This window comes from Aotus nancymaae, unplaced genomic scaffold (genome assembly GCF_030222135.1).
Source record: "Aotus nancymaae isolate 86718 unplaced genomic scaffold, 86718_ANA_hifiasm-v0.15.2.pri h1tg000020l, whole genome shotgun sequence".
In the NCBI taxonomy this organism is placed as follows: domain Eukaryota; kingdom Metazoa; phylum Chordata; class Mammalia; order Primates; family Aotidae; genus Aotus; species Aotus nancymaae.
In genome coordinates, this window is record NW_026988432.1 from 9,225,780 (window position 1) to 9,251,908 (window position 26,129).

Sequence of the window (26,129 nt, forward strand, 5' to 3'; positions counted from 1 at the left end):
AATTTGAGGATAAAGAAAATTTGGGAATAAAAGTAAATATTTCTTTGAAATGAGAAAACAACAATTGGCCAACTTTGGAGAGCTGACAAATACTATTAAAAAGAATCACAGAAAACATAGTAAAATCTAGAAGACATCTTAAAAGTTCTAGTAATAATTTGAAAAATAACTAATACTTTTTCCTTGCATTTTGGCTTTATATACTCTAACAACTTTTAGTATGACAGTGATAAAGTAATATCATTTTTCATAGATAGCATTTAGTCTTTTTTTCCAGGCTTTTTCCAATAGTCAATCATTTTTTGAGAATGAAATTGAGAGCAATAAGCTCACAATCTAACACAAAGATGTATTTCTTGTTTGGAATATTCACTCTTTGAAGTTTCTATCCCACAAATGTAAGTATTCTTAAAAAAGTGTATTTTATGTAATTTTCATTTAGAAGTATGGTGCATTATCAAGTACATGCCAGAAATGGGAGAACTTCCCTATTGACTACATATACATAAGAAACATTTAAAAAATATATTTCACTATCTATAAACTATATGTAGTCTCAGCTCAACTTCAACTTGGCAAGATCGCAAATATTTCTGCAGCTACAATAGAGAAGGAAGCAAGAATATTGGGTGAAAAGTCAGAGTCGAAACAGATATATTAACAAGTGTGTCTCAATTATCTTACGAAAAATGCACAAAAACACATGTGATCACACTTACATCTTGCTAGGATCTCTGTCATAGTCCTGTTAGAGACTGGGACAAGAAAGGGGCCCTGAAACTCAAACTTTTTGAGCTTCACTGTGAACCCACCTGTGGTGGGTGTAGTGTGAACTCACCACTATATAGAGGAGGAATTGCACTTTTTCACCTTTGTACAATCAAAAACGGTTTCATTCAAAAAAAAGTAAAAATAAATCAAACAAATATCAAGTATCCTTATGTTATCACAATATATTTTCTACAATACATAGAAAATTATTTTAAGTCAACCTACTAATCAATATAAACAGTAAGTTAGATAAAGCATATACCTCCATATCTGTGATTTTTGTACCCATGGAATCAAAGATCAGAAATATTCAGAAAAAAATTCTACAGAGCTCTAAAAAGCAAAACTTGAATTTGCCAGGTGCCAACCTGCTATGTTGAATCCACATGAATGAAACAGTGTGCAGGAATTATAAGTAATCTAGAAATGGTGTATTAGGAATTACAAGTAATCTAGAAACAATGTAAGTATATGAGAGGATGTGAATAGGTTGTATGAAAACACTATGCCATTTTATGTAAGGGACTTGAACATCTGTGGATTTTGGTATCTGCAGAAGATCCTGGAAACAATTCCCCACAGATACCAAGGGATGACTATTTCATTTCAAATTTAAAATTACAAACTAGAAGCACACATAACTCTCATAGCTCTTTCATTGCCAATAATAAACGCAGCAAAAGAAGAAAAAACATTGAGTGGAAAGAAACTGGCACTTGCAGCAGCAAGTATACTTGGGTCAAGTTGTGGCTCTTTCAGTAAGATTGGTGCATGAGCCAAGCCTCTGCAGAGAAACAGAACAAATAGGGTGTGTGTGTGTGTGTGTGTGTGTGTGTGTGTGAGCGTGTTTATATGAACATGTAAACACATTTGTATATCTTTAGAGACATTGTATCTGGTATTATATATTAATAAGTTATAAATACACACATATATTATAAATACACAGATATTTACATATAAAGAGATTGTGGAAGGTGATGTGGATTTGCCAGTTGCAGATCTAAGATTTAAGATCTGCAACTGGCAAACTGGAGACCCAGGAGAGCCGATAGTGTAGTTACAGCCTGAAGTCAAAAAAAAAAAACAATGTCCAAACTCAAAGGCAATCAGGCAGGAGGAGTTCCCTTTTACTTATGGAGGTTCAGACTCTGATCTATTCAGACCTTTGACTGATTGGATGGGTGCCACCTGCACTGGGGAGGGCAATCAACTTTACCCCATCTATGGATTCAAATATTAATCACATGGGCTAGTCAAGTTGTCACATAAAATTAACAATCATAGTTGGTCTTTGGGATCTCTATGATATCCTCCAGCTTTGCAATCTGATATCTTAAAGCAGCAAATCTCAATGTATATGTCAAAATAATTAGCTTCTCCAAAGCACAGAAATCTGAGAAGCATACTTAATCAATTAGACAAAAAATCCCCAAAGAGGGATCTAGACATGTGTTAAAAAAGAACAACAAAGAGCTTCTCAGTTGAATCTGATGGATTCTGTTAATTCAGTACAACTGCATTAAAGAATTTTTAACTGTTTAAATAGGATTCAGATTATCCATGTGAGAACCCTTATGAGATTCCTTGAGAACCTCATTTTGTACACATTAGATGTTTTAATATAGATATAGAATTATATCTTCTACTAGCTTTGATCATAACTTCAGAACTACATTACATAGAAGTATTGTCTCAAGTGACAATTAAACGTTCTAAAATTCATTTCAAAGAATATCTTCAGTTCCAAGATGACATCATATGTCTTCAAACCTCCCATGTGATCTCTGGAAAAATAATAGCTAAACATGCCCTCTTTATGATTTCTTAACTCTCGTTAAATCTATAACTACTAACGAAGACACCCACAACCCTGGCGAGGTGATGGTGATGCTGTGAGTCTTCTCCATTCCATAGCCCCTTCTCATCAGAGCAGTTAAACCAAGTTGCTTCCATATAACTTGTGATACTTTGATCTGCTATCCTGGATACAATCCTGGTGCTGCCTCATTCAAGTGCTGTTCTCTAGAGGATAACCAGTAGCCTATGATATGATCTAAAGCAAGAATTTAGCTCAGCAAGATATAATGATTAACTAAAAAGTGGCTGAAAACCAAAATCATGAGACCTGCATCTTAAGAAAATCAGTTGGCTAGAATGTTGATTTGATTCAAATATTACTACTACAGTAGCCCATGTCTGGCCAAAAAGATGGTGGCTCACTGTTTTTTTTGTTTGTTTGTTTGTTTGTTTTTTTGAGGGGGTCCTTTTTTTCTGTTTTGAGTTGCTGTTTTTTTTGTTTTATTTTAATTCCCTGAATGTTTTTACTATTATCCTGCCTCATCCAAAGGAATCAAGATTTCTCTGTTCATTGATACATGGCTCATTTTCATGGCTGTTTTCATGCAATGTAGTGGCTACATAATATTATTCAGGATACACTAGTGAACTATACACATAGAATTTTTATTTTATTTTAGATTTCATATGTCCTATACAAAATATCTGTAATTTTTATTGGTAAGTTTACAAGCATATCTTTTGGAAGTTGATTGTTATTCTTCAAAGAATCTGTGTGGTTATGAAATACTAATGTTATAATCCACTAACCAAAATAAACTATTCTTTAACTTAAGATAGTTAAAACTGGCAGAATTATAGAAGTGCATCATAATTTATTATTGTATTTGGTTCAGATATTCTAACAAGGAAAAAAAACACTCTCCATTTTTCAATCATATTCCCCATATAATCAATTTTATCTCAGTGTATATAAAAACGCCCCATCCAAACTCCAACAAATTATGAAGTCCTGACCTTAGATTCTTGCCCTTAATTATACACTTGAAAAAAAAGGGCAGGTACTGTGGCTCACACATGTAATCACAGCACTGTGGAAGGCCAAAGCAGGAGGTTAGCTTGAGCCCAGGAGTCCTAGGTTACAGTAAGCTATGATTTGCCACTGCAATCTAGCCTGGGCAATATTACAAGACCCTGTCTCAGAAACAAAAACAAGTAAATAAATAAATATAATAGAAGGGAATGTTTATACAGTAAAATCTGACATATGATGTGTATGAAAAGAAGAGACAATTTAAATGTATCATTCCACGTATGTTTATAACATAGAAAGAAGATTTTTAAAATGAGACAATATATATTTGTTTTCAGTCTGATTTTGCATTCTCTTGTATATGATTAATACCTTTGTTGTCTGTACATGGTGGCAGGGATGGAAGCAGCCACACCCTTAGGGAGAAGAAAAGAAGGAAGGCGGCCTGCTGGTCCGATCTCCCTTTCAAAACAAAAACTGGTCCTCTAGGTAAAATGACTAATGCCATTTAATAAGAGGAGAATCTTTATCTATGGAATTGTCTTAACTGAATGTCCCTGTAAAGACTTCTGATAATGAAAAACAAAACAGAAGCTTTGAATTTATGAACATTAGTCACTGGAAACTATCCCATCATCTGAAATATAAAATGAAGACGTTTCATAGACCAAATGCTCCCCATAGTATAAAATATTGCCATTGTGTGAGGTACTTACCTGTGTAACTCACTTAGAGACCTCATTCTTTATATCTTTTTAGTCTACTTTTATCATTATCCTCAAACTACTGACTAGGCTAATTAAATAGGAGCTGTTTTCTTTTTGTTGTGTTTTAAATTTTAAAATGTTATTGCTTAACTTAACTTCTCTTTTTCTTCATCATTTAATGTTACTACAAGTAGAGTAGATTCTGAAAGGCCTAAATTTATTTCATAATCCTTATACTAGTCTTGAAGTTAAGTATGTCATCTCGGTGTTCTGAGAGTCAGCTTGACAATGCCTATAAATTATCCCCTCATAGTTTAATTAATTCTGACTTATGTAATTCAGTGCTTATATTATTCTTAATCACGTTTGCTTAAAAGGTCTTGAAGGTACTTATATTAGCAAAGTGGTATCCCATATGCTTCATTTTTTGTACACTTGCTGAATTCTACCATGGTGTTTTATCTGCCTCACTCTTCAGCCTGATAAGCTAATTTATGTCATGTAAAGAACAAGCTGAACAGATTTTTGATGATGGATAAGACTTCATTCCAGTGCCCTGAAAATCTAAAATCCTTAGGGATGGAGGGCAGTAGACTCAGTTACTAACAAAAGACAAGTCCAGGAAGTGAACTACTCTCCTTACGCTATAGCCATAACCTCTGTTTAGAAAAGTAAGCATTTATAGCTATTCAGAAAAGTGTTAGTACAGTGCTTCATTCATTTAATATTCACCACAAATATTAAGCACATTTATTCATCATTGAGTATGGAGAGGCGAGTAAGCAGACATGATGTATATCCTCATGAAGCTGACAGTTCAATGGGGAAAGCAACAGTAAACACATATAAAAAGAACCACACAGTTGGATAAAGTCTTTTAAAGTATCACATATTGCTTTGAGAAAAGATAGGAAAGGAAACATGCTTTGGACAGAGACTATTTCTTTTTAATGAAGTGATGTATAAACTGAGGTTAGTCACAAGGTGTGGCTGGTGTAGGAGGGGAAAGAGATGTGAAGTGTGTGATATTTTCAACAACAACAACAAAAAAACAGCATGGATCTAGCCATTGAGTAGGAAGAAGTTTGGTTCATTTGATGAAATGAATGAAAGCCAGTGTAGCTAGAAGTAAGCATGGGCAGGGGAAAATGACCAAGAAAGGACAGAAGAGGTGCTACAGAAGTGAAACCATGTAGGCCATGATGAATGGTAAAAGGAGAAAACAGTCTCTACTCAAAACATCCATCCCTGTAAATGGCCGGCTGCTCTAGTAACACTCTTAAGACTCCAAGTTTCTTTCCCTCTGTCACCCAGAGGGAAGAGGGATTGTCCTGTTGGTGAGTTTAAAAGACGAAACTCAGCACAAGTAGCTCTACTCCTTCCTCTCTCCCCATTTCTTTGGGAAAAGATATATCTTGAGAAGCACTCATTCTGCAATCTTTCTCCAGGACATAGGACACAGAGTGAAAGAGTATCATGGCGGGGGGCGGGAAAAGGTTTCCACTAGTCTACCCCAGGTCTCCAGATGTAAGTTAAGCTCTCAGTATGAAAGATCAGGATTAGAAGGCCCACTTTTCCTTAAATAAAAGGCAAACTTCTCAAAATGTATTTATCAACACTAATGAAAGCATATTTTAATTAATGTATTTATTAATAGATAATGTGATATTAGTAAGTATGACTATAACATGTAACATATTGACTCGTGCTGCAGAAACTAATTAGATGCTTACCAATTCCATTTTCTTTTTCTTTTGGGGTGTCCGCTTAAATACATTGCTCAACATTCTTTGCGATTAGGTATTGTTATGCAAATGAGTACTCATCTGTGAATTATAAGTGGAAATAATGTACACTACTTCCAAGCCTGGTCTATATAATATAAATCATCTTTATATAATCCTCCTTTCTCTCTTTTTTCTAATCTCTGATCAGATGACCTCGTGTCAAGCTGCATGAACCTCTGAGAACCTGAAGGACAGCAGAGTCACTGGATAGATAAAGAAGGCTGCCCTACTAACACAGGTAGGGCTTTGCATGAGTCAACAGTCATCACCTATTGGGTATTATGTACTGGAATTTGGGATATTGCTTGTTAGAGCAGTTAGGGTAGGGAAGAGTGATGTCAATGGGCATCCACTGGACCATCAGCCTCTGATGGTTTAGGAAGGTGAATGTGGACCTTCTTGGACTGCTGAATTATTTGGAAGGCAGCTATCCACTAAGTAATAGAGAATTCACTGAAGTGTTTCAAACCACTGGCTAATACAATCCGATGTAATGTCTTAGAAATATCATGCTACTTGGTGGGTGTAAAATGAATTTAAATAGGTCAACAGTGGTGGTAAAGAAACCTGGGAAGAAAAGGCAAGGAGATGATGATGGCTGTGTCTGGGGAAGTAGCAGGGATGGAAAGGAATGATGTGAGATACAGTTTGGAGGCAGAATTGATAAGATACATTAATGTTCATAGTCACTTCTATGGAAAAATTTCTTTAAGCCACAGGAATAGCAATAAGAGGCAATGTTTCAAAATTAGCATTGAGCCCAGAACTGCACTAATATTCAACAATATGCCCATTTCTAATAACTATCTGTAAGGACCTGCCTTGATGTGTGCAGAATAGCTCCTATATGCCACATGTTTTAAAAAGATAAGGTGTGAGTATAGAATTTTTGCTACATACAACTAGTAATTCTAATATTCTATTTTCTCCCAAATCAGAAAGGTATTTTCAGGTGTTTAAAATAAGGCTTCAGTGTAAGCCATAAAGGGGCCCAACAATGCCTGTGTCTCTGTAAGTGTTTATAAATATTTATGAAAGAATATTATATATTATAAGCTACTAGGCACATTGTTATGATCACAATAAGGTGACTTATTAAGAAAATCTATTAGAACATTCCAAGCAAATGCTCACAATATTCAAAGAAAATAAAAAAATAAAAAAAGAGTCTCTTACATTATGGAAAGAGTCAGAGTCACTGATTGTTAAAATGAGGTACCAGAATTATGTGTAATCAATATTACTTACATGAATATTTGATCCTCCAGACCATGAAATTTCATATAAATGATCCTTTCCACACACTCAGAATTCATAATCTAACTCTGAATCAATATGTATGGACTTACAAATGAAAAGCTGAATAAGTATTAAATTCAGCATGAAAACAGCATTTTGGATATAATTACCTCTACTATGCATTTTCTTGGTTGTATTTTAAACACTTAGATTTTACAATTAAATTTTTATCTTTTCCCTTCTCTATACGTCAGTAATTTAAGAATGATTTCCCTCCAGAAGCACACTAGACTTTCAAATGCATTTTTACAGTGCTAGGTCTATTAAGCACATCTGTTTCCAACTTTAACAATTGCTAATCTTTCCATCAGCAGTTCTTAGACAGGCATGTATTTGCTTTTAACATTTTAGGCATCTACAACAGAAATTACACTTGTATTCAAACATTCTTAGAGATGATGAGCTACGATAAATGCAAAGGTCATTATCAGAATTTTTGAGAACAAAGGGAGTAAGAAAGAACAATTTACATGAAATTTCAAGGAATGCATCATTACATACCTGTCAATCGACTGTATGGAGACTATGAATATTTTACACTTATACTTGTGCTACAATACTATTTCTAAATGTAGCCTAAAATTCTTACCTGTTATAACCCATTATAAGATATGATTAAACAAAGAATATATAAATAATTAAATTCATTCGAAGTATTCTTATTTGTTTAGTTACTAAACATTGTTACACATGTCATCTTATTTTATAAAATAATTTAAACTTATGCACATATCACATTTCTCAAAAAAAAATCCTAAGAACATAAGAAATGTTTTGTTGGAAATGAAAAGGCATATTTTAAAATTTTTTCATATAATTCAAATAATGTTTGATCTTTATATTTACAAATTTTCAATGTCTACAAAAAATTTTTTACATTCATTGCAGTCATTATTCAACTTTGTGTTTCATTTAACTGAAATATGCACTCAAAAGTATATATAGACAAATTTTAAAAAATTTTGAGGTTTCTTCTGTTCTGAAATCCTGTCAGCTTTTTAATCTACCAAGCATCATATATGTATTAATAAGCATAACCGAATGGTCATCAAATAAAGATCCACCTTACAGTGTACAGTCATAGTTTAATTTTTTCTCTCACTTATTTTGCTACCAAAAATCATATTTAAACAGAAAACATTAGACATTTTCAAATACACATATTGCTTTGTAAACCAACTCAAAAACTTGACTTTTTCAGTATGTTTGCTACATAAATGCTACTTAAATAAAGGTTTACAAAACTAAGAGTAAGATTATCAAGTCTGTACTGCACACTAGTGGCAAGAGAGAGTAAATGCACTTTTTTTTAAATTAAATTTTACACTATTTGCATCTTATATATTAGCTTTTTCAGTCAATTTTAGAACCCATTATATTACAGAGCACATATACATACATTCTAAACATAATATGTTTTTGTGTCATGAACTATTTTTCTAGTACACATCAATGTATTGTGAATGTCACACCCAGAGACAGGTTCCTGTGCATATAAATACTATGAATCTGTATATCTATGTATATGTATGTGTATACATGTATACATGTGTATATATAATATTTATATTGCACACACACCTATTAAATGTTAACTCTTGTGAAAATAGTCATTATTTTGGCCATTTTTTTCTTTACTCATTACTCTTCCCTACATACTTATGTAATACAATGCTTTAATACACGTTAACATGTACAATTAATACAACTTAAATCATAAGTGCTAATAAATCATTGAAATGGGAAGGGTTCATGATGGCATTTTCTTGATGAAAATGCAAAAGAAAAGTATTCCGACAAGTGGCGGATCCCAAATAACTAAAATGTCGGTATGAAAAGAACCTTAATACACCTGAAATAGATTGGTATTTTCAGACTGCTTCATGAAAGAATAAGAGAAAATCATTTATGATAGATGGTGTGCTATCAGAGGTAATCTTTAACCGTCCCCTCTCATGTGCCTAGAATAAATAATTAATTGTGTCATGTAGCTGATCATTAACCATCTATCAATATGCATATCAAAACATCATTTTTATATCTTAAATATGTGCAGTAAGATTTTTGAAAAGAAATAATAACCAACATAAAACTGCCACAGATGTGTTAATAAAAACAAGATGTCATACAATCTGAATTTGATTAAGTCCACTATTGATAAGTGATTTCAAATATTCCCCTTGTAGTGGAAATTCCAGTTTTTAACTTCCCTTCCTCTTGTCTGTTGTGCCTTTTGTTTTCTGACCACTTACTTACATATTCAAAGAAATAAAAAGCTAGCCTTCATTTCTTCCTTTAAGTCATATGCCCCCATACCTCTTTCACATTTTTGGGCTTTGATTCTTTCAGTTCTTCGTACTTCCATTTCCACAGAGACAAAGCTGACTCTAGTCTCTCTATTTCTTTCTCCAAAGCTGTGCGTATTCTAAATAATTTAAGAAATAAAAGAAAAAAAAGTTGGCTTCAATTTTAAAATAATTACAAGGATGCATCCAATTTCATACCCATTTTCCTAACTTTTTATATTTGTATGTGATCTTAAAGAGAAAAAACACTTTGCAACTTATCAAAAATTATAGATATAGAATACAACTTTTTTAGTTCATTATTCTGACAATTAACTTTACAGTAGATTAAATATATTTAATTTGGCTTTGCCAGTGTTAACATTTTGCTTGCTTTCTTCAAGCAAAATGTTCCTAGATGTTTCATGTAGAAACATGTTCCTACATGCTTCATGCATGCCTCTCGATTCCTCTCACTCATAATATTTTCTTACATGGGAAGATATATATGTTTCTAATTTTAACTTTTTTTTTTATCAATCTTCATATTGTGGCTGCATGTGAATTAAAAAAAATCATTTGAAATGACAGAGCATGCAAATAAGCCTACCTAACAACCATAAAAATAGTCATTTACTGGGGATATAAAAATAATTTTTAAATATTTTAAATTTTGTTGTAACAAAGAAATTTCACTGGGATCCTTATTTAAATTATTCTAAATAATTGAAATTAATTTCTCTATTTGTAGAATTAGCAACAGAATGAGGATTAAAATTTAGCCTTTTAATACCCCAACCATTGGATTTTTGTTTGTTTGTTTGCCCACACTGTCGGTTAGAGTCATTGATAATTGCTTTATTTCTGGTTGTAATTAACACATATTGACCTTTAAAGCTGGCCTTTCCTTATCTGTAAGGTAGATTTGATTACTATTCAAAAATACTCATTGATTTTTCTCTACTTCCACTGACAGAGTTGTTTTCCTCATTCCTCAATTCTAGAATTTGACAATGAGATATTAGCAGAGATGACAGAAATAAAAGTTTGAAAACAACTTGTGTGTTTGAGCTCTAGGTAAATACATTTTGTTATATGACACTGAGATTCTGTGATTGTTAGTTACAGACTCATTGCATTCATAATTAACTAATATGCACACTTGGATCTATTTCAATGATATTAAATGTCACTAGAAAGATTTTAGAAACATACTCACACAGCTAGAAAATGCATGCAAAATCAAAATTGAATGTTATTTAAATATTTATAAGAAATATGATTCTTCCTGGTAACAATACTATGATAATAATTCAAAGTAGTGTTAGGCAGTAAATGTATTAGTTTAATCCAATCAAATGGATAAGCAGCCTATTAAAAAGTTATATAATTATATTTGTATAAATCAAGCCATAAAATTGAAAGAGGATATAAAAGAATTAGTTAGAGCTTAGCTTAACCTCAAAAGACACAGGTTGCAAAAAAAAGGTGCAAAGCATCATTTATAGGACTCTGATCTAGAATCCCTTATTAACATAGCAAATATATTAAACAAAATTAACAAACAAAAAGATTCAACTTGAAAGTTTAGGTCTTACGAACACTGAATATGAATGTTCATAGTCCAGATTAACCACAGCAGTCACAATTTCAGATAGACAAGTAAACCTACCCAGCTGAGGACACCCAAGTTGCTTATTATTATACAATTTTTGTTTTAGTAGTTGTGTTTGGGATGTCAAGAGGAAAAGAATTAAATACAGAATAATAAATCAGTAAGTATTAGCATTCTGTGTTAGATTTAGAAAGTATATGTACAAATCCTTATAGGATGAAATATGTTGCATATCTAACATTTGAGTGCATTTTAAGTTTTGGGTGATAAATTAGAATACTTAAAAGATATTGAGTATTGACTGAGACCTGTGAATTTACATTGAAAATTATAATAAAAAGTTTGTAATTTCATTCAAATGTTTAAGATAAGAATCATCACATTTATAATTTTAATTTTTTAGATATTCTTGAGTAGAACGTAGAAATGTTCTGTCAGTAATTGAAAAACTTAAAAAGCAAATGGCATATGTTAAAGTAATAAAATAATTTTACAAAAGACTTTAATTAACTGCATTTGTGTAATAAACCATATATTTATGTTTCTCATTAAAATTAATTGTGAAAATTATTTCATTTATAATAGAATAATAAACATAATACTTGAAAAAATCTAGAGGTAACACAATCATACATGTTGAGAAATCAAATGTCTGCTTTGGATATTACATTTTAATGAACTAAATGGTAATTTAGAAACAAAATAAATTCAAATTCAAAAATTTTCAAACAAAGTCATATTTACCTCCTTAAGTATACATCATAAAGAAAATACCTGATATGTATTTGTTTCCTAAAAGAAAATCACACATTCTTATTATGTAAAAGGTTAGTGGAGTGAGAAAACAGGTAATTCATTAAAAAATTATTTAATGACAATGGGGTACTTAAAATATTTTTAGTGTTTTGATAGCCTCATCAAAAACTTTTGTGTCTCTGTGCCAGCATTAAGGACATTGCATGTCTAAATTTATGCAGCAGAGGGCACCCTATAAATCCTTAATTTTCTAGCCTAATCAATTTATTCTGTGTTTCAGAGATTTTCAAAATTGATGAATAATATAGTTAAATTTATAACTGAGATATATCCTATTGTCAGGACATGTGAGCTACAAGAAGGCAAAGGAAAATATCCAATATTTATGCTAAAGTGTTACACACTTTATGTGCACATTCTTTATGAGAACAAAATTAAAGACAAAGTTCAGCAAAAACACAGTATCTTTAATATGATGATATAAACTTTTAAAATCATATTGCTAAAATATTTAAAATTTGTAGAATCTAAAAGATAAAATGTAAATCAAAATTATTTTTATGGGAATATGTGATTATATTTCTATGCATGTTTGATGCTTTGTTTACTGTCACAATTTCACAATAATTGGAAATGAAATTTAAATTTCTAGACAAGAATATTATTCAAATATTTCTCAGGAATGAAAGGTCCCAAAAATTAATATCTAGAAATAAATGTTAATCATTGTTGAACTGTGGGAAATTTCACTGGAAAAAAATGAACACTGTTTTCTGAAAGGGTGTATAAGAATAAAAATGTTCTTACCAAATTAAATGATTATTTGTAATGAGATGCAGATATTCATTTTTATAACAGTTCAAAATTGAGAGATAATATTAAACTGCTAACAAGTTTATACAAATATACTTTAAATAAGCAGCATATATGTCATTTTACAACTGCACTTCCTACTATTCATAATTACATCTTTCAGCACTGGATGTTAGCAATCAGCTGTTACAAAGAGCCAAGTCATATACAGTTAGTTAATTTAATTAGAAAAGATAAGTATTTAAAGAATATTATTAAGCTCAGATCTCCAGGAGAATCATAGGACAATGTTTGCAGATGAAGCAGACGGGGACCAAGACCCACTCTCATGCCACAAAACTGGTCCCATGAAGACCCCACTGCCTGTAACCTCCCCTCTCTGTTGCCTGTACACTCTCTTAGTATTATATGTCTGCCAAGCAAACATATTCAAATTAGCTAATTTGAGTGGAAAAAGATATTATAGCTCAAAAAGTTTCTGGGAAATCTCTGGGGAACACATGCAGCCAGAAACACTAATGAGAAAGCCATAGACATCTTCCTGTAAGCACACTATTTCGGCCACCATTAAGGTAGAGACATTACAGCAAGACCTCAAGATCACCAGCACAGGACAGTGGGTGATGTCATTAGGCACCAGAGGCCACTGCTGCCTCTGGAAACACGTTGCCCTTACTGCTGCTGTTTCCCCCTCATGCATGAATTCTGGATGCTGTCTACTGCCTTGAGGTATTGGCTTTGCTTAAAAGTCTAGGTGGCCACCTCTGATGCACTATTCCTAAGTCAATTGTCTGTACCTTCATTGCAAAGGAAACCGTAGTAGAGACTTACTGGCATTTTCATTATCTATGCAGAGATATAGACTCTGTTTCATTTCGTAGCAAATTGCCAAAACACAAAATAGATGCTGGGAGTTAAAAAATGGTAAAGGTTTATTGAATATTCCCTAAGTGATAGTTAATAAAGAAACAAAGTAAGCTTGACTTTCTAATATTTATAAATATTACATTAAACAGTATTAACCAGATTTACATGTCAATTTATTCATTAATTGAGAGATATGTATTCATTATATATAAATATATAATTATGTATAACATGTATATTAATGAATGTATTCATTAATTGAGATATATAGCTACTTTATATATATAAGGTAGAAATCTGTCTCTCTCATACATATATAAAAAATAACCTTTGAAACATTTTTAATTTGCTGAAACTTCTAACCTGGATTTTAAATATCATATTAAGAAAAAATTGAACATTTAATGAAGCAAAGCAAAACAATTGAAGCATATTACTTTTCTTACATAAAAAAATTAATTAAGAAGATAAAATGGGCTGGGCGCAGTGGCTCACCCCTGTAACCCCAGAACTTTGGGAGACCAAGGCGGATAGATCACTTGAGGCCAAGAGTTTGAGACCAGCCTGGGCAATATGGCAAAACCCCATCTCTACTGCAAATTTAAAAAATAAATAAAATTAGCCAGGCATGGTGGCACAGCCTGTAATTCCAGCTACTCGGGAGGCTCAGGTGAGAGGATGGCTTGAGCCCAGGAGGCTGAGGTTGCAATGAGTAGAGATTGTGCCATTGCACTCCAGCCTGAAGCTCAGCTTAAAAGACACAGAGCAAACATTTTATGTGATAAAGGAGGTATCTGCAGTGGAATTTGAAAACTGATTCTGAATGTTAAGACAGTTCAAAATATTTTATCTAAGTCTCTGTTACTTGAGATTTTGTATTGCCAAAGCTCCTTTTCTTAAATGTTTAGGTACACACAGCTCTATAATAGGATCAGTTTTCCTGGTCTTACTCCAAATTTTCTACCTGGGAAGTCTTTATGAAAGTCATCAGAAATATATAAAGTCTCAGTATATGAGAAACTTTTATATACTGGAGAATTATTCATAAAACTGAACAGTACTCAGAGTGCAAATAAATCAATAAAGTTTCATCTATTTGAATAGGAGGTTCTAGTCAAGGACAATGGAAAAATGACTCCCTGAATTTCTGAGCTAATTTCTGTGCACTAGTCAAGAAGAGAATTTTCCCACTAGATAGGAATGCAGAAAAAAAAATACATTCACATCTTCTCAATTCAAGCCACCCACTCACTGAGATTCCAGGACAAAGAATTTAAAAGATTAGATGGATTTATAAGTAATAGCATATCCTATATTCTTGGAAAATGTTCTCTTGTGATAGAAAAAAAAAAAGACTGTGATTGCCTCATGTGGATTGCATGCAAATGTTGATTCATGGACACAGGCATCATGACTCATAACATCCGTGGGATTGTTTCTTAAAGAGGAGAGTGGGAAGACAAGGCCATGGAAAGTCTCCTTTTTTATCTTATTCTTTGACCTGTCTATAGATTACAGACTGAAGTCACTGAGAACTGGAGAATTTACTTCCTCTGAGAATTATTCATTTATTCCATGACAGGAAAAAGTATACGTTGTGTGCATGTATGTGGATAAACGTGTAAAGACAGTATATACATATCTTTAAAATTGACACCTTAGAATAGAAAAGTTTACATCTAGAAAAACACAGCTCTACATTGCTCCTATTAGACTGCATCAGGGAAGTAATACTGTGAGTGGGTTGGAGAGAAGTCTATAATTTCCAAAAAGTTAAATCCTTCAAGAAATAAAAGCACAGAGATTAGAACGTGACTGACATGTATAGGTCTAGATAAAATTAATTGTCATTATATGTACAAGCCTAAAAATCCAATTCAATTTTATTCTTTTTTCCGTTAATGTTGGTTGCCTCTCTTAGGAATGTACACTTAGTAGAGTAATAAGTATTTATTCTGTACACAGATGCTTGTATGATCACAATCTATTCATCTAGTGAAATATAGAAGAAGAATCTAAAAAAGGAAGTGGTGGCACTAGTAAATTTCAGAGGGACTAATGAGAAACTTCTGGCAGAAAATAAGTGGTAGATAAAGAACTTACTGTATTTGTGAATGGCTAGTATGCAAAATTATCCCTATTTCAGTCCATTTAAACCAGGAAAATTAAAACTATTATATAATATATACTTGTATTTATATAATATATTGTGTCTATATATGCATACATATCCCTCTTGCTTTTCCGGTTCTGCTCATTAAGACTTCATAACGAAGAGATAAAAAAATTATTATTTTTAGATTTTGGAACCACATTTTAACATGTATTAGATATTCCACATTGTGCTAATAAAATTGTAAGCTAATCACAAAGAAACAAAAATCCATATTGAACATTTCATATTACTAGCCTCTTCACCAGACATTATTTGTTCTTGATCTTCGTGAGAATTCAGTGAGAAAGGCTATGACAGACTGTATTTTTCAAAGATCTTTGCCACAATGACTGCATCCTACACACCCTTATTATAAAATTGTTTTGACACTCCTTCCATTGAAATTGCCTGTCTCTTGAATCTGAGTCAGGCTTTGAGATGCCCACCACTGATAAGTGGGTCTGAAGTGATGCTAAGTTATTTGTGAGGCAGAGTCATTCAAATGGTGTTTTCTTCTGTGTTCTTAAGATGTTCTCTTGCAACCTAGCCCCGATGTTGTGAGGAAGCCAAACAAACAGCCTTATAAATAGCCCTAATGCAGGTGTCCCAGCTGAGGCCTAGATGAGAACCGAGATGGACTGCCAGATATATGAGTGAAAGAGGCTCTAGCCCCCAGCCTTCCAGGCATGCCAGCCTTTGAGCCATTGCAGCTGAAGGCACAAGTCAGAGATAAGGATATCCATGCCAAGCCATGCTCAAGATTCTTCAACAGAAGACATAGTGGTTGCTGTTGATATATTTTAATGATCAATGATCATTGTTTGGAAAAGTTTGTTTCAAGACAATAGAAAACTGGAACATAACATCACTACAGCTATTTTCACAAAAGGGGCAACAGCCAACGTCCCATAGCTATAATACATCAGAACAAAGATGAATATCCAGGCCAATTAATCACAAGCCTGAAGCCCTTAATGGTCCATGTATAAGACAGCTTATTCTGTAATCAATATCTCAGAAAATTGTGATATTTTTCTGCTATTAAAATTAACATATTTATTGACCAAGTCCAAGATGCTGTAAAAATTAAATAAGACACTGGATATTTTAACCTTGTACATTAAGAATTCAGATAAAATTAAAGTGAATCTACCAGAGATGGTAAGAACATAGTCATGATAAAAGTCAATTTAAGAGAATGAAGAACACTAACAAGTTATAGATTACTTTTTAAAATTCAAAATATATGTCAAACTAATTTCTTTAAATACTAAAACATAATGACTAAACATGGATAAAATACATTATCAAATGACCAATCTATCAGTGTTAACAATTTTAAGTGGTTTGAAACAGACTTGGTTAAGGTAGAGAATGATTAGCACTTACTCTCTTTCCTTCCATAAGATTTTTTGGAACTCATCCAAATGCACCTGCAAAGCTGAAATTTCAGTTACTTGATTTTCCAAAGGCAGATTTATTGCTTTCAGTTTCAGCCCAGGTTTCATTTCACCATTTCCAGAACCACCATTCTTGAATAAATCAGCACAATCTAGATTAGGTTTCATCTCCTCATTTAATTTTGAAGAATCAATAACCACTCCTTCTTCCTGAAAAAATAAAACAGTTACGTTGGATATTTAAACCCCTTAGGAGAAAAATCATGACAACAATACATTTTCATAAAGAAATGTTACGATACAACATCAAATCATTACCTAAAAGTGTTATGTGGCCGAACTTATGCATTCTTCTTCAAACTTTTCTACGTTATACCTTGTTTAATAACATACATTTCTAAAAAGGTCTGCTTTAGCTCTTTGTTTTCTTTTTCTAATCATAGCTAAAAATAACTATGCACAAAGTTGAACAGCTGTGAAGAATTTTTTAATGAGTTGATGAATTCTTTTTCAAGTTTCTTTTGTCATAAGAAAGACATAGTTTCAGAGCAATTATTTTTTTTAACATTTTTGAAAGACAAGATAGAATTTTCAGAAAGCTCTTGAATATTTTAATAAGCTCACTTATTGCTTTATTTTAATTCATGAGTCACATCTCAAATAGAATTTAATGGGACACTTGATATGGACATCAATACTAGAGCAGCAACTGCATCAATACTCTTAGTGCATAACTCAAAAACTTCACAGGACTCATGCTACTGGTATTTGACTATAATTTAAATTTACCCTAGTTTATAAGTTTGAAGTGAAAGACAATTTCAAATAAAATCGCATTGAATAATCAAGTTCAAGTAAAATCTCCATAATACTTCAATATTATATGTTTTAAATAATATATGGATGCCGGATTACCTAGTATAATTCATTCCTTAATTCTCTCAAGAATGAGTATTGCAATTATCTGTATCATAATATTTTGACAAACAATAAAGTAAGATGTATTGTTCATGGAAAGTATTGAAGTCAGATGAATGATACATATACATATCTTTCTTGTTGGGCATAGAGTTGGCAAAGATAGGTCAAAATTTTAAGGAAAAAACTGATTAAAACTTTTTCAACAGGTAATATTTATTTTTCTACTATCAGAAGGAAATTCCAGAAGGATTTTTTGCAAATAAATAAATTTTAATAAATACCTACTATGTTTGATTTTTTCTTGACATTAATGTTACAAAGATATTTAAGAAGAAATCCCAAAATATTGAGAATTTTCCATAATAATACATGTGAAGAGAATCCTTCATTCTCTCAAACGCAAAGTCTAGTAACTTGTAATAATAAAAAAGTTTTGTGGATTCAGAGAACATTATGTGAGCTATGTTCCCTTATGCTCATCATTGTATTCCTCTAGCACACACATTAATATAGCTCAATTTTGAGAATATATGATTTTCCAAAAAATACATACAAAGGTACTAACAGCCTAGATTATCAACATTGAATGCTTTTAAAAGAAAATGTAGAAGAACAAATAAGAAGAAGTAATTACATTATTGTAATCTTCTTCATTATTTCATTTGCAATGAATTCTAGGTTTTACCTACCATAAATTCTATACATTATAGAATGGCTTAAAATACTAAATGCAATAGTAGAGGTGTCAGATATTAACTAATATGTATTAGAGATGGGATTAAGTAGAAAGAGGTAACAAAATAAACTGATATTATGATAAGAGGTAACAGGAGTTCCCAAAGTATGTTCTTTGGGTTGTTAATAGTATTTACCAAGTTCAAACAAACAAACAAACAAAACAGGGTGACGGTTCATGGATGAATAAGTGTACAAACTGATTGGCGTGTTAAAGTTATACTTGTTTTGTGCAGAATTCTCAGAAACTGATATTCTAAGTATATCAAGAAATTCCATCAGTGGACCATTATGAAGCATTTCCTAAAGTATCCTATTTGCCTGCAGTACCCATTTTATAAGAAGTTAATCATGAGGCTTGAGTCCCAAACTTTGAGAAATATTCAAACTATGCTATGGATTGTTTACAATTTTGACAAATTAAGGTAAATGGAAAGAAATGTCTCTAAATATTTTCTTTTCAGATAAAAAAAAAGCTGAGTTTTTTTTCCTATAAATATTAGTAAAACAACTGGTATGGGCTGAAAGTGTGCTTTCCCAAAATTTATTTGTTGAAGTCCTAACCCCCTAGTACCTCAGAATGCGATTGTTGGTGAAGACAGGGCCTTAGGAAGATGATTTAGTTAAATTAGGTTCATTAGAGTGTCCTAAAAGAAGAACTTAAGACACAGACATGTGTACAGAGAAAAGACCATGGAAGACACAGGGAGACAACAGCATTCTATAAGCCAAGGAGAGAGGCTTCAGAAGAAACCAACCATGCTAGCACCTTGATCGTGTACTTCTAGCCTCTACAATTGTAAGAAAATGCATTTCTGTTGCTTAAACCACCCTGATTAGGGTACTTTGTTACGGTAGCCCTGGGACTAGCATAGTCACCATTGGATTTGTCACTTCCTTCTTCCTCCCTGTCAACTACATATGACATTCAGAAATTCACATCACCTCTGGATTTTTTTCTTACCTTATTATTTGTTTCCTCCTTTGTAGAAAATTGTTTTTTTACTAAACACTCTCTGACAGACTCACACATTTGAAAACCAAATTGAAATTGTTCTCTGTGTTCACAGGATTCTTCTCTGAAACCAGGAAGCTTCAGATCCTGGGTGATTTTAGCTTCTAATGCCTCCTTCTGAGGTGGCAAACTCTGTTTCTTTTTCAGTGTACTCAATTCTTTCATTGCCATCTCTAGTTTTAGTCTGAGTTGTCTTCCTTCCTCCCTGGCACTGTTCCTTTCCGCTCGAACTTTACTCCATTTTTCTCTCCAGTTGGCAGTGCAGTCCGACCACCACCGCATGGTCTTTTCCATCTGAGCAGCTCTGGCCTTGACTTCTTCAAGTTCCCGGAGGCGAAGTTCTTCACAAATATCCCATTCATTGGTGTTACAAGAATGTGCACATAAATTGTGAGCAGCATGAGATCGTAGCCCATAAAATGGGAAGCAGGTATTATAGGTATCCCTGGTGGGTGAGGCAGGTGCCACCATGTCACAGTGTGACTTAATTGATGACTGCTGCATCTGGAAGATCTGTGTTTCCTCAATTAATCGATGAATGGAATCTAAATTCATATTTATCTTTAAGACCTAAGAAAAGATAGAGAACATAATTTCTTTCTGAAATTTCCCTTGCAATTACAAGAACAAGACCTACATTTTTGAAAATTTATGAAAACAATGCATCTTTTCCCAAAAAAAATACATTGCTTTACATGCATTTGCTTGTTTGTGTGTGTCTTGCTTTGCTTTTTTTTCTTTTTTGCTTGTTCTTTTATTTTTCTCTTTTTTGAGACAGAGTCTTGCTCTTTCACCAGGCTGGAGGGCAGTAGCCCAATCTCGACTCACTGCAACCTCTGCCTCCCAGATTCAAGTGATTCCCCTGCCTCAACCTCCCGAGTAGCTGGGATTACAAGCATGCACCACCACGCCTGGCTAAATTTTGTATTTTAGTAAAGATGAGGTTTCACCATCTTGGCCAGGCTGGTCTTGAATGGACCTCGTGATCCACCTGCCTCGGCCTCTCAAAGTGCTGGGATTACAGGCGTGAGCCACCGCATCCAGCCCCATCTTTTCAATATTGCATATTTTCCCAATGTAACTAAAAATATAGAGGAATTTAAACATTTGTAATTATCCACTAAGAAATAGAAAATGCTTATATTCAATTTGCCAAACAAATACAAGTAAAAATATAAAGATGCAATTTAAGATTGCATATGATATAAAAAATTCATACTGACAAATCCAGTTCTATTCAGGTCATATCTATTAAAACATTGTCCACTAAAAAATACAAACTGTAATATTTAAGGTCCAATAGCTACTTAATGGTTTTCTTTTTTCCTGCTAATTAAGCCTCAATTTTTTCAGGCAGAATGCAGAACCTATTGATCTATGGGCAAATAAGCCTCTATCCCAATCCCAGAGGTTAACCCATAGTCTGCCTTTTCCATGATGCTTTTCATCTATTGACTGTTGACTAGTTTCATGACAGGCCTATGGCCTGGCTCTGGCTGCCGGGATGTGAGATGAAGTATACTGAGAAGGCTTCCCCATCTAGAAAAATATGGGAACATCACAATGAGGAATTTTCTTTCCTCTTCCTTCCTTGTGTTTGAAAAAGGATGTGGTTCTGGAAGAAAGTAAGTATAACAGCCTTCTCATAACATTCAAAATGGTGAATCATAAAGATAAAGAGCCTGATTTAAGGTGTAAATTGTGGCATGACACCTAGACTGCATACCTCTGACTTCTTTACTATGTGAGCAGGATAACCTATATTTATTTAAGTTATGATGGTTGAGCTTTCTGTTATTTTCAAGCAAAAGCACATCTAACTCATACATGAATTAATTTATTACTGTGATTAATATTGTGATAAGCTCTAAAAATAAAATATTTTGAAAAAGACATGATTGTTGTGTGTCAAAGATTTTGCAGTCTGGTGGATCAGACAAGCACAGTTAAGTTTTAAATACACATAATTTACATTATAACAAATATATGTATTTGTTCAATCATGTTGTTTATTATGTAATATGTGTCAAGTCAGTGTTAGATTCTTAGGTATGGTCAAGGTGGTCTAAAGAGTACTGATGAAGTTATGACTCTCTCTTGGAAATGAGGAAACTTTACAGCATAGATAACACTACACAGAGTCTTAGCCCACTGCAAAGCTTTGTAAAGGAATTGAAATCAACTTTCCATATAAATACCAAAACGCAAATTAATTTGTAAAGGCATACCATATGTAACAATACAGATACCCATTTCTTTATTCAACATAGTAATGTAGGTATATTGAGAATACAGTAAGTAAAATTTTTGCTTTAAAATAAGTGCTGAAAACATGCAGCTTAATTTGTAAATTAATGTAAGTTCCATGGCTGGATATAATTACCCATTTTTATTCTCAGATATGCTTTTCTGGTGTAAATAATCTTAGATAATATTTTATGTGCATGACATTAAATCCTCTCATCTTTTTTCATTTGCTTTTATATAGTTACACATCATAAATCGCCTCTTTATGACCCATCTATTTAATCAACTGAATGAGTTTCATTACTTCAACTAACTTACAAAATAAGCCTTTAGTCATTGAGAAAAAAGACTATATAATATTTTTAAAAGATGAATATTAAGGCTATCTAATTAAGAGATCTGATAATATTAAACTTAATATTAACTTTTAATTATAGAGAAAAAACATTTTAAAAGTGTTCTATAGAGATATCAAACCACTTCACTCTTCATTATAATATTTGCTATAATAATACAGATGCATGGTTGTAATTATTTTTGTTAGCATTGGTATATGTCCAATCATGTTTCAATTATTGCTGATTTGGAGTATTTTGTTCCCTTCATTTACTATAATTCAGAGGGCAATAAGAATATAACTGACTAAATTCCAAGACCAATATAAAAAAGAAAAGAACAAAAGGAACTCTTAATTAGAAACACAGCAAATAGATATATGTATATTTACATACACATATATATATATTCACTATTCACTATTTAATGATATTTCTTCTGGTTGAAATCACAAAGTGAAGACAGAGGATTTAATTCAGCACATTAAACTTAAATTTATCCTTGCCAGTTTTCAGAATAAATCGGTATCATAAAATTGTAATGTCTTTAAAATGTCTCATTAACTTTTATTTCACTAGTGTTTTGAAGACTCTATGATTGGATTCTGGTACATTGAGATCTTGCCTACCAATTAACTGTGTATTTCTTCACATCTGACTAAATAAAAATGAGCTGGGCTTAATCGGTCAGTCCTTGAACTTGAAGAGTATTTCCTGTTTTAAAAAGTTTTCTCAGGCAAAGAAAACTTGCTTGAGATGAGGAGAGTTAACACACATATGCATGTACTAAAGTCTTTATTTCCCTATACGAATGTGTGAAGTCTTGGTGTTTTAGCTTAGACAACTATGAACATATTTGCCAGTGGTTGTAGGACATATTTGTAGTGATCCTGTAGGACAGGACCACTGATACATGGGGAAATATTTTAATGCTGTTGACTCCGGTTTCTTGTACTGATTTTTGCATTGTAAAAATGCCCATACAATCAGGCCACCATGCAAATATTTTTGAATGTAGTACATAACCAAATAAATAAAATATTAAGGGTCTACAAAGTATATATAATATCACTAAAACATATTATTTGTTGCCAAAGAAGGACTTAATGTGTAAGATAGTGGGCTCCAGCCTCTATTGGGTAGTCTTACTCTGCCCCATTTTAGACAATGATCTTGGACAAATTACATAAACTGCCTTTGACTCAATATCCTTAACATAAAGGGAGACAAAAGTAGCATGAACCTCATTGAATTCTTATGACTATTAAAAGGGAAAATGCCTGCAGATTTGTTAGCCCTAGCTGTCTTGTAGGCAAGGCATATGGTTTTCTCTGTGTTATGCAAGTCATTACGTCACCTTGACATACTAATTGTACCATTTACTTTTTTGAGTGTTTTTTCCCCTGCCTTTTGAAAGAGAAATGGTGTACTTAAAAAACAGGAAATGCATAGGAAAGCGCTCTGTATTTCATGTAATAAGCTGCAGTTTCAATTTGTCTATAGTATTAATATTAATCAGTGGAATACTCGGTACTATTATTATCCCCATCTCAGTGATAAAGAAACTAGGGCTTAGGCTCTGACCTATACATCCAAGTCACACAGTTACAAGAGGTCAACCCAGTTTGGAAACTGAGGAAATTTGAATCCAGAGCTACTACCGCTTCATATAAATATTCTACAGCTTCAAACTATCAACTATTTTCACCATACATCTTTTAGAGTATTTCAGGAATACATTGGATATACTTCCACTTTGAATATATTTATGCCAAAATATCTCCTATTAAATCACACAACAATTAGTCATCTCATACTGACACTGTCCTTTGAGTTCACTCAATCTCCTCTTCATAGCTTAAAGGTACTTCGAGGTCCAGGCATGTCCATCCCTCTGGCCTCCTCTTTGTCACTTCATTTTCCACGTCCCCTGTGTCTCCCACCCTGGATGTGCCTACTCCTTGCACAACCTCACCTCCACATTCTCCTTGGTACAACCTGTTTGCTCTGCAGGAGCAGGCTCCTCTCTCTCCACAGGCCCTCTTTCTCCTGGCTTCTCATCCTTCAGGTAACAGTTGATACTTCCCGCTAACTAAACCTGTGATCTGAGAATTCTAGATCCCTTAGAGGTCCTTTGTCTAAGGGTGTCCAAGGGAGAGAACACAGTCATGGGTTCTTAGTTTCTGTTTCTGACTGGGCTAGTAAAACCCCTTCCTCATCCCTCTTTTCCACCTATCACTAGAAGCAGAAACTAAAAACCATGGTTTCTGGCTGCTAAACACCTAAAACAAAACAAAACACAACAACAAAATAAGGTGGGTTGAATATCCACCGCTGACCCACTCCTTGAAAGTGAACAAAAGAGACATCACTTCTGCCATCCTGGATGTGGCTGACAATCATAAATAATAAACCAAACTAACAATCACAACTTTTGACTAATCTTTGAATGGAGCAAACAGTGTATTGTAATCCAAAAAATCTCTATGTACTTAGCAAAGTCTCTCCCAAGTGACATTTTATGTACTATCTGAAGAATGAAATGGGGCAGAAAGAAAAGCATTTTTGGCAGAAGTTACACTTCCATGACAGGATAAAAGAGACATTAAAAATATTTTTGTCTTATTATTTATAGTTATTGCTTTACTGTAATCTATAGAAAATGAAACCTTTCTTGAATTTTTTCCTAAGAAGCATAGGACCTGTAATGCACACAAAAGCCATATGCAGTGAGAAAATAGATTAATACAGATTCAAAGCACAAAACTAAGAAACAATCATTATAATAGATATAATGGCATATATTTTGATAAAAAGAAAAAAGTCAGTTTTTAATATTTAGGAAAATAGACACTTTATTGTATTACAAAATGTGGCCTGTCAACCATGCACGAATGATGATTATGGAAATGAATTTTGTATAGGTCTAAAGCAATATATATATATATATGAATTTTTGCAAGAGTACACAGATTAAACAGAAGATAATAGTTGTAACGATGAGATAAAGGAAACCATTACAATAAATGGCCATATGGTGTCATATGTATGTAGTTCAAGATTTACTCATGGTTAAATATTCTATTTTAAAAATCCTTACACTGTAGCAAATTATACAGACAGTTTCAATCTATGCTTGTTGGTGCAAATGAGAGACTTTGAAATTGTACAGAGACAGAAAATAATTCCTCAAAGCAGGCAACTTAATAATATAAAATAAATTTGAACAACTGGCCAATAATTTAAAGCTTAGATATTTTACTTTCCAAAAGCATTGCAACATAAAATAAGCATAAACAAATTTTAAAACATATTGTCATGTTTTCCAAGAGGTGTTATTAAAATTTAAATGGCATCATCTGATCAGATAGAAATTATCTCTATTTTAAAGAACTGGCATGGAATTAATACAGTACACATGGCCTTTTGCTGGCTTACTCTTCATTGCTCCCTCTTTCATCTATTGCTATTACCTAGTGTTGCTGAAGCAATGTGCCACTGGTTCAAGTCTATGTGCCGCTGTTCAAATCTTTAGGCTAGGTTTTCAGTAAAATTATTTGAGGAAAAAATAGTGATAAAAATACTATG

The 26,129-nt window shown here is 32.9% G+C and overlaps 1 protein-coding gene across 4 annotated transcripts in view; it reads right to left on the reverse strand.

Annotated features, from left to right (window-relative positions):
* Positions 1-26,129, reverse strand: part of CCDC102B (coiled-coil domain containing 102B) — a 356,597-nt gene that overhangs the window by 225,353 nt on the left and 105,115 nt on the right. For all 4 annotated transcript variants that reach the window (XR_010343607.1, XM_064379033.1, XM_064379034.1 and 1 more), the window contains exons 4-6: positions 19,909-20,529; positions 17,278-17,498; positions 9,714-9,822 (exon numbers count right to left, since the gene is read on the reverse strand). Coding sequence is in view for 3 of the 4 variants with exons in the window: in XM_064379033.1 (XP_064235103.1) it covers positions 9,714-9,822; positions 17,278-17,498; positions 19,909-20,529 (951 nt within the window). In the remaining variant the exon portion in view is untranslated. The remainder of the gene's footprint in view (positions 1-9,713; positions 9,823-17,277; positions 17,499-19,908; positions 20,530-26,129) is intronic.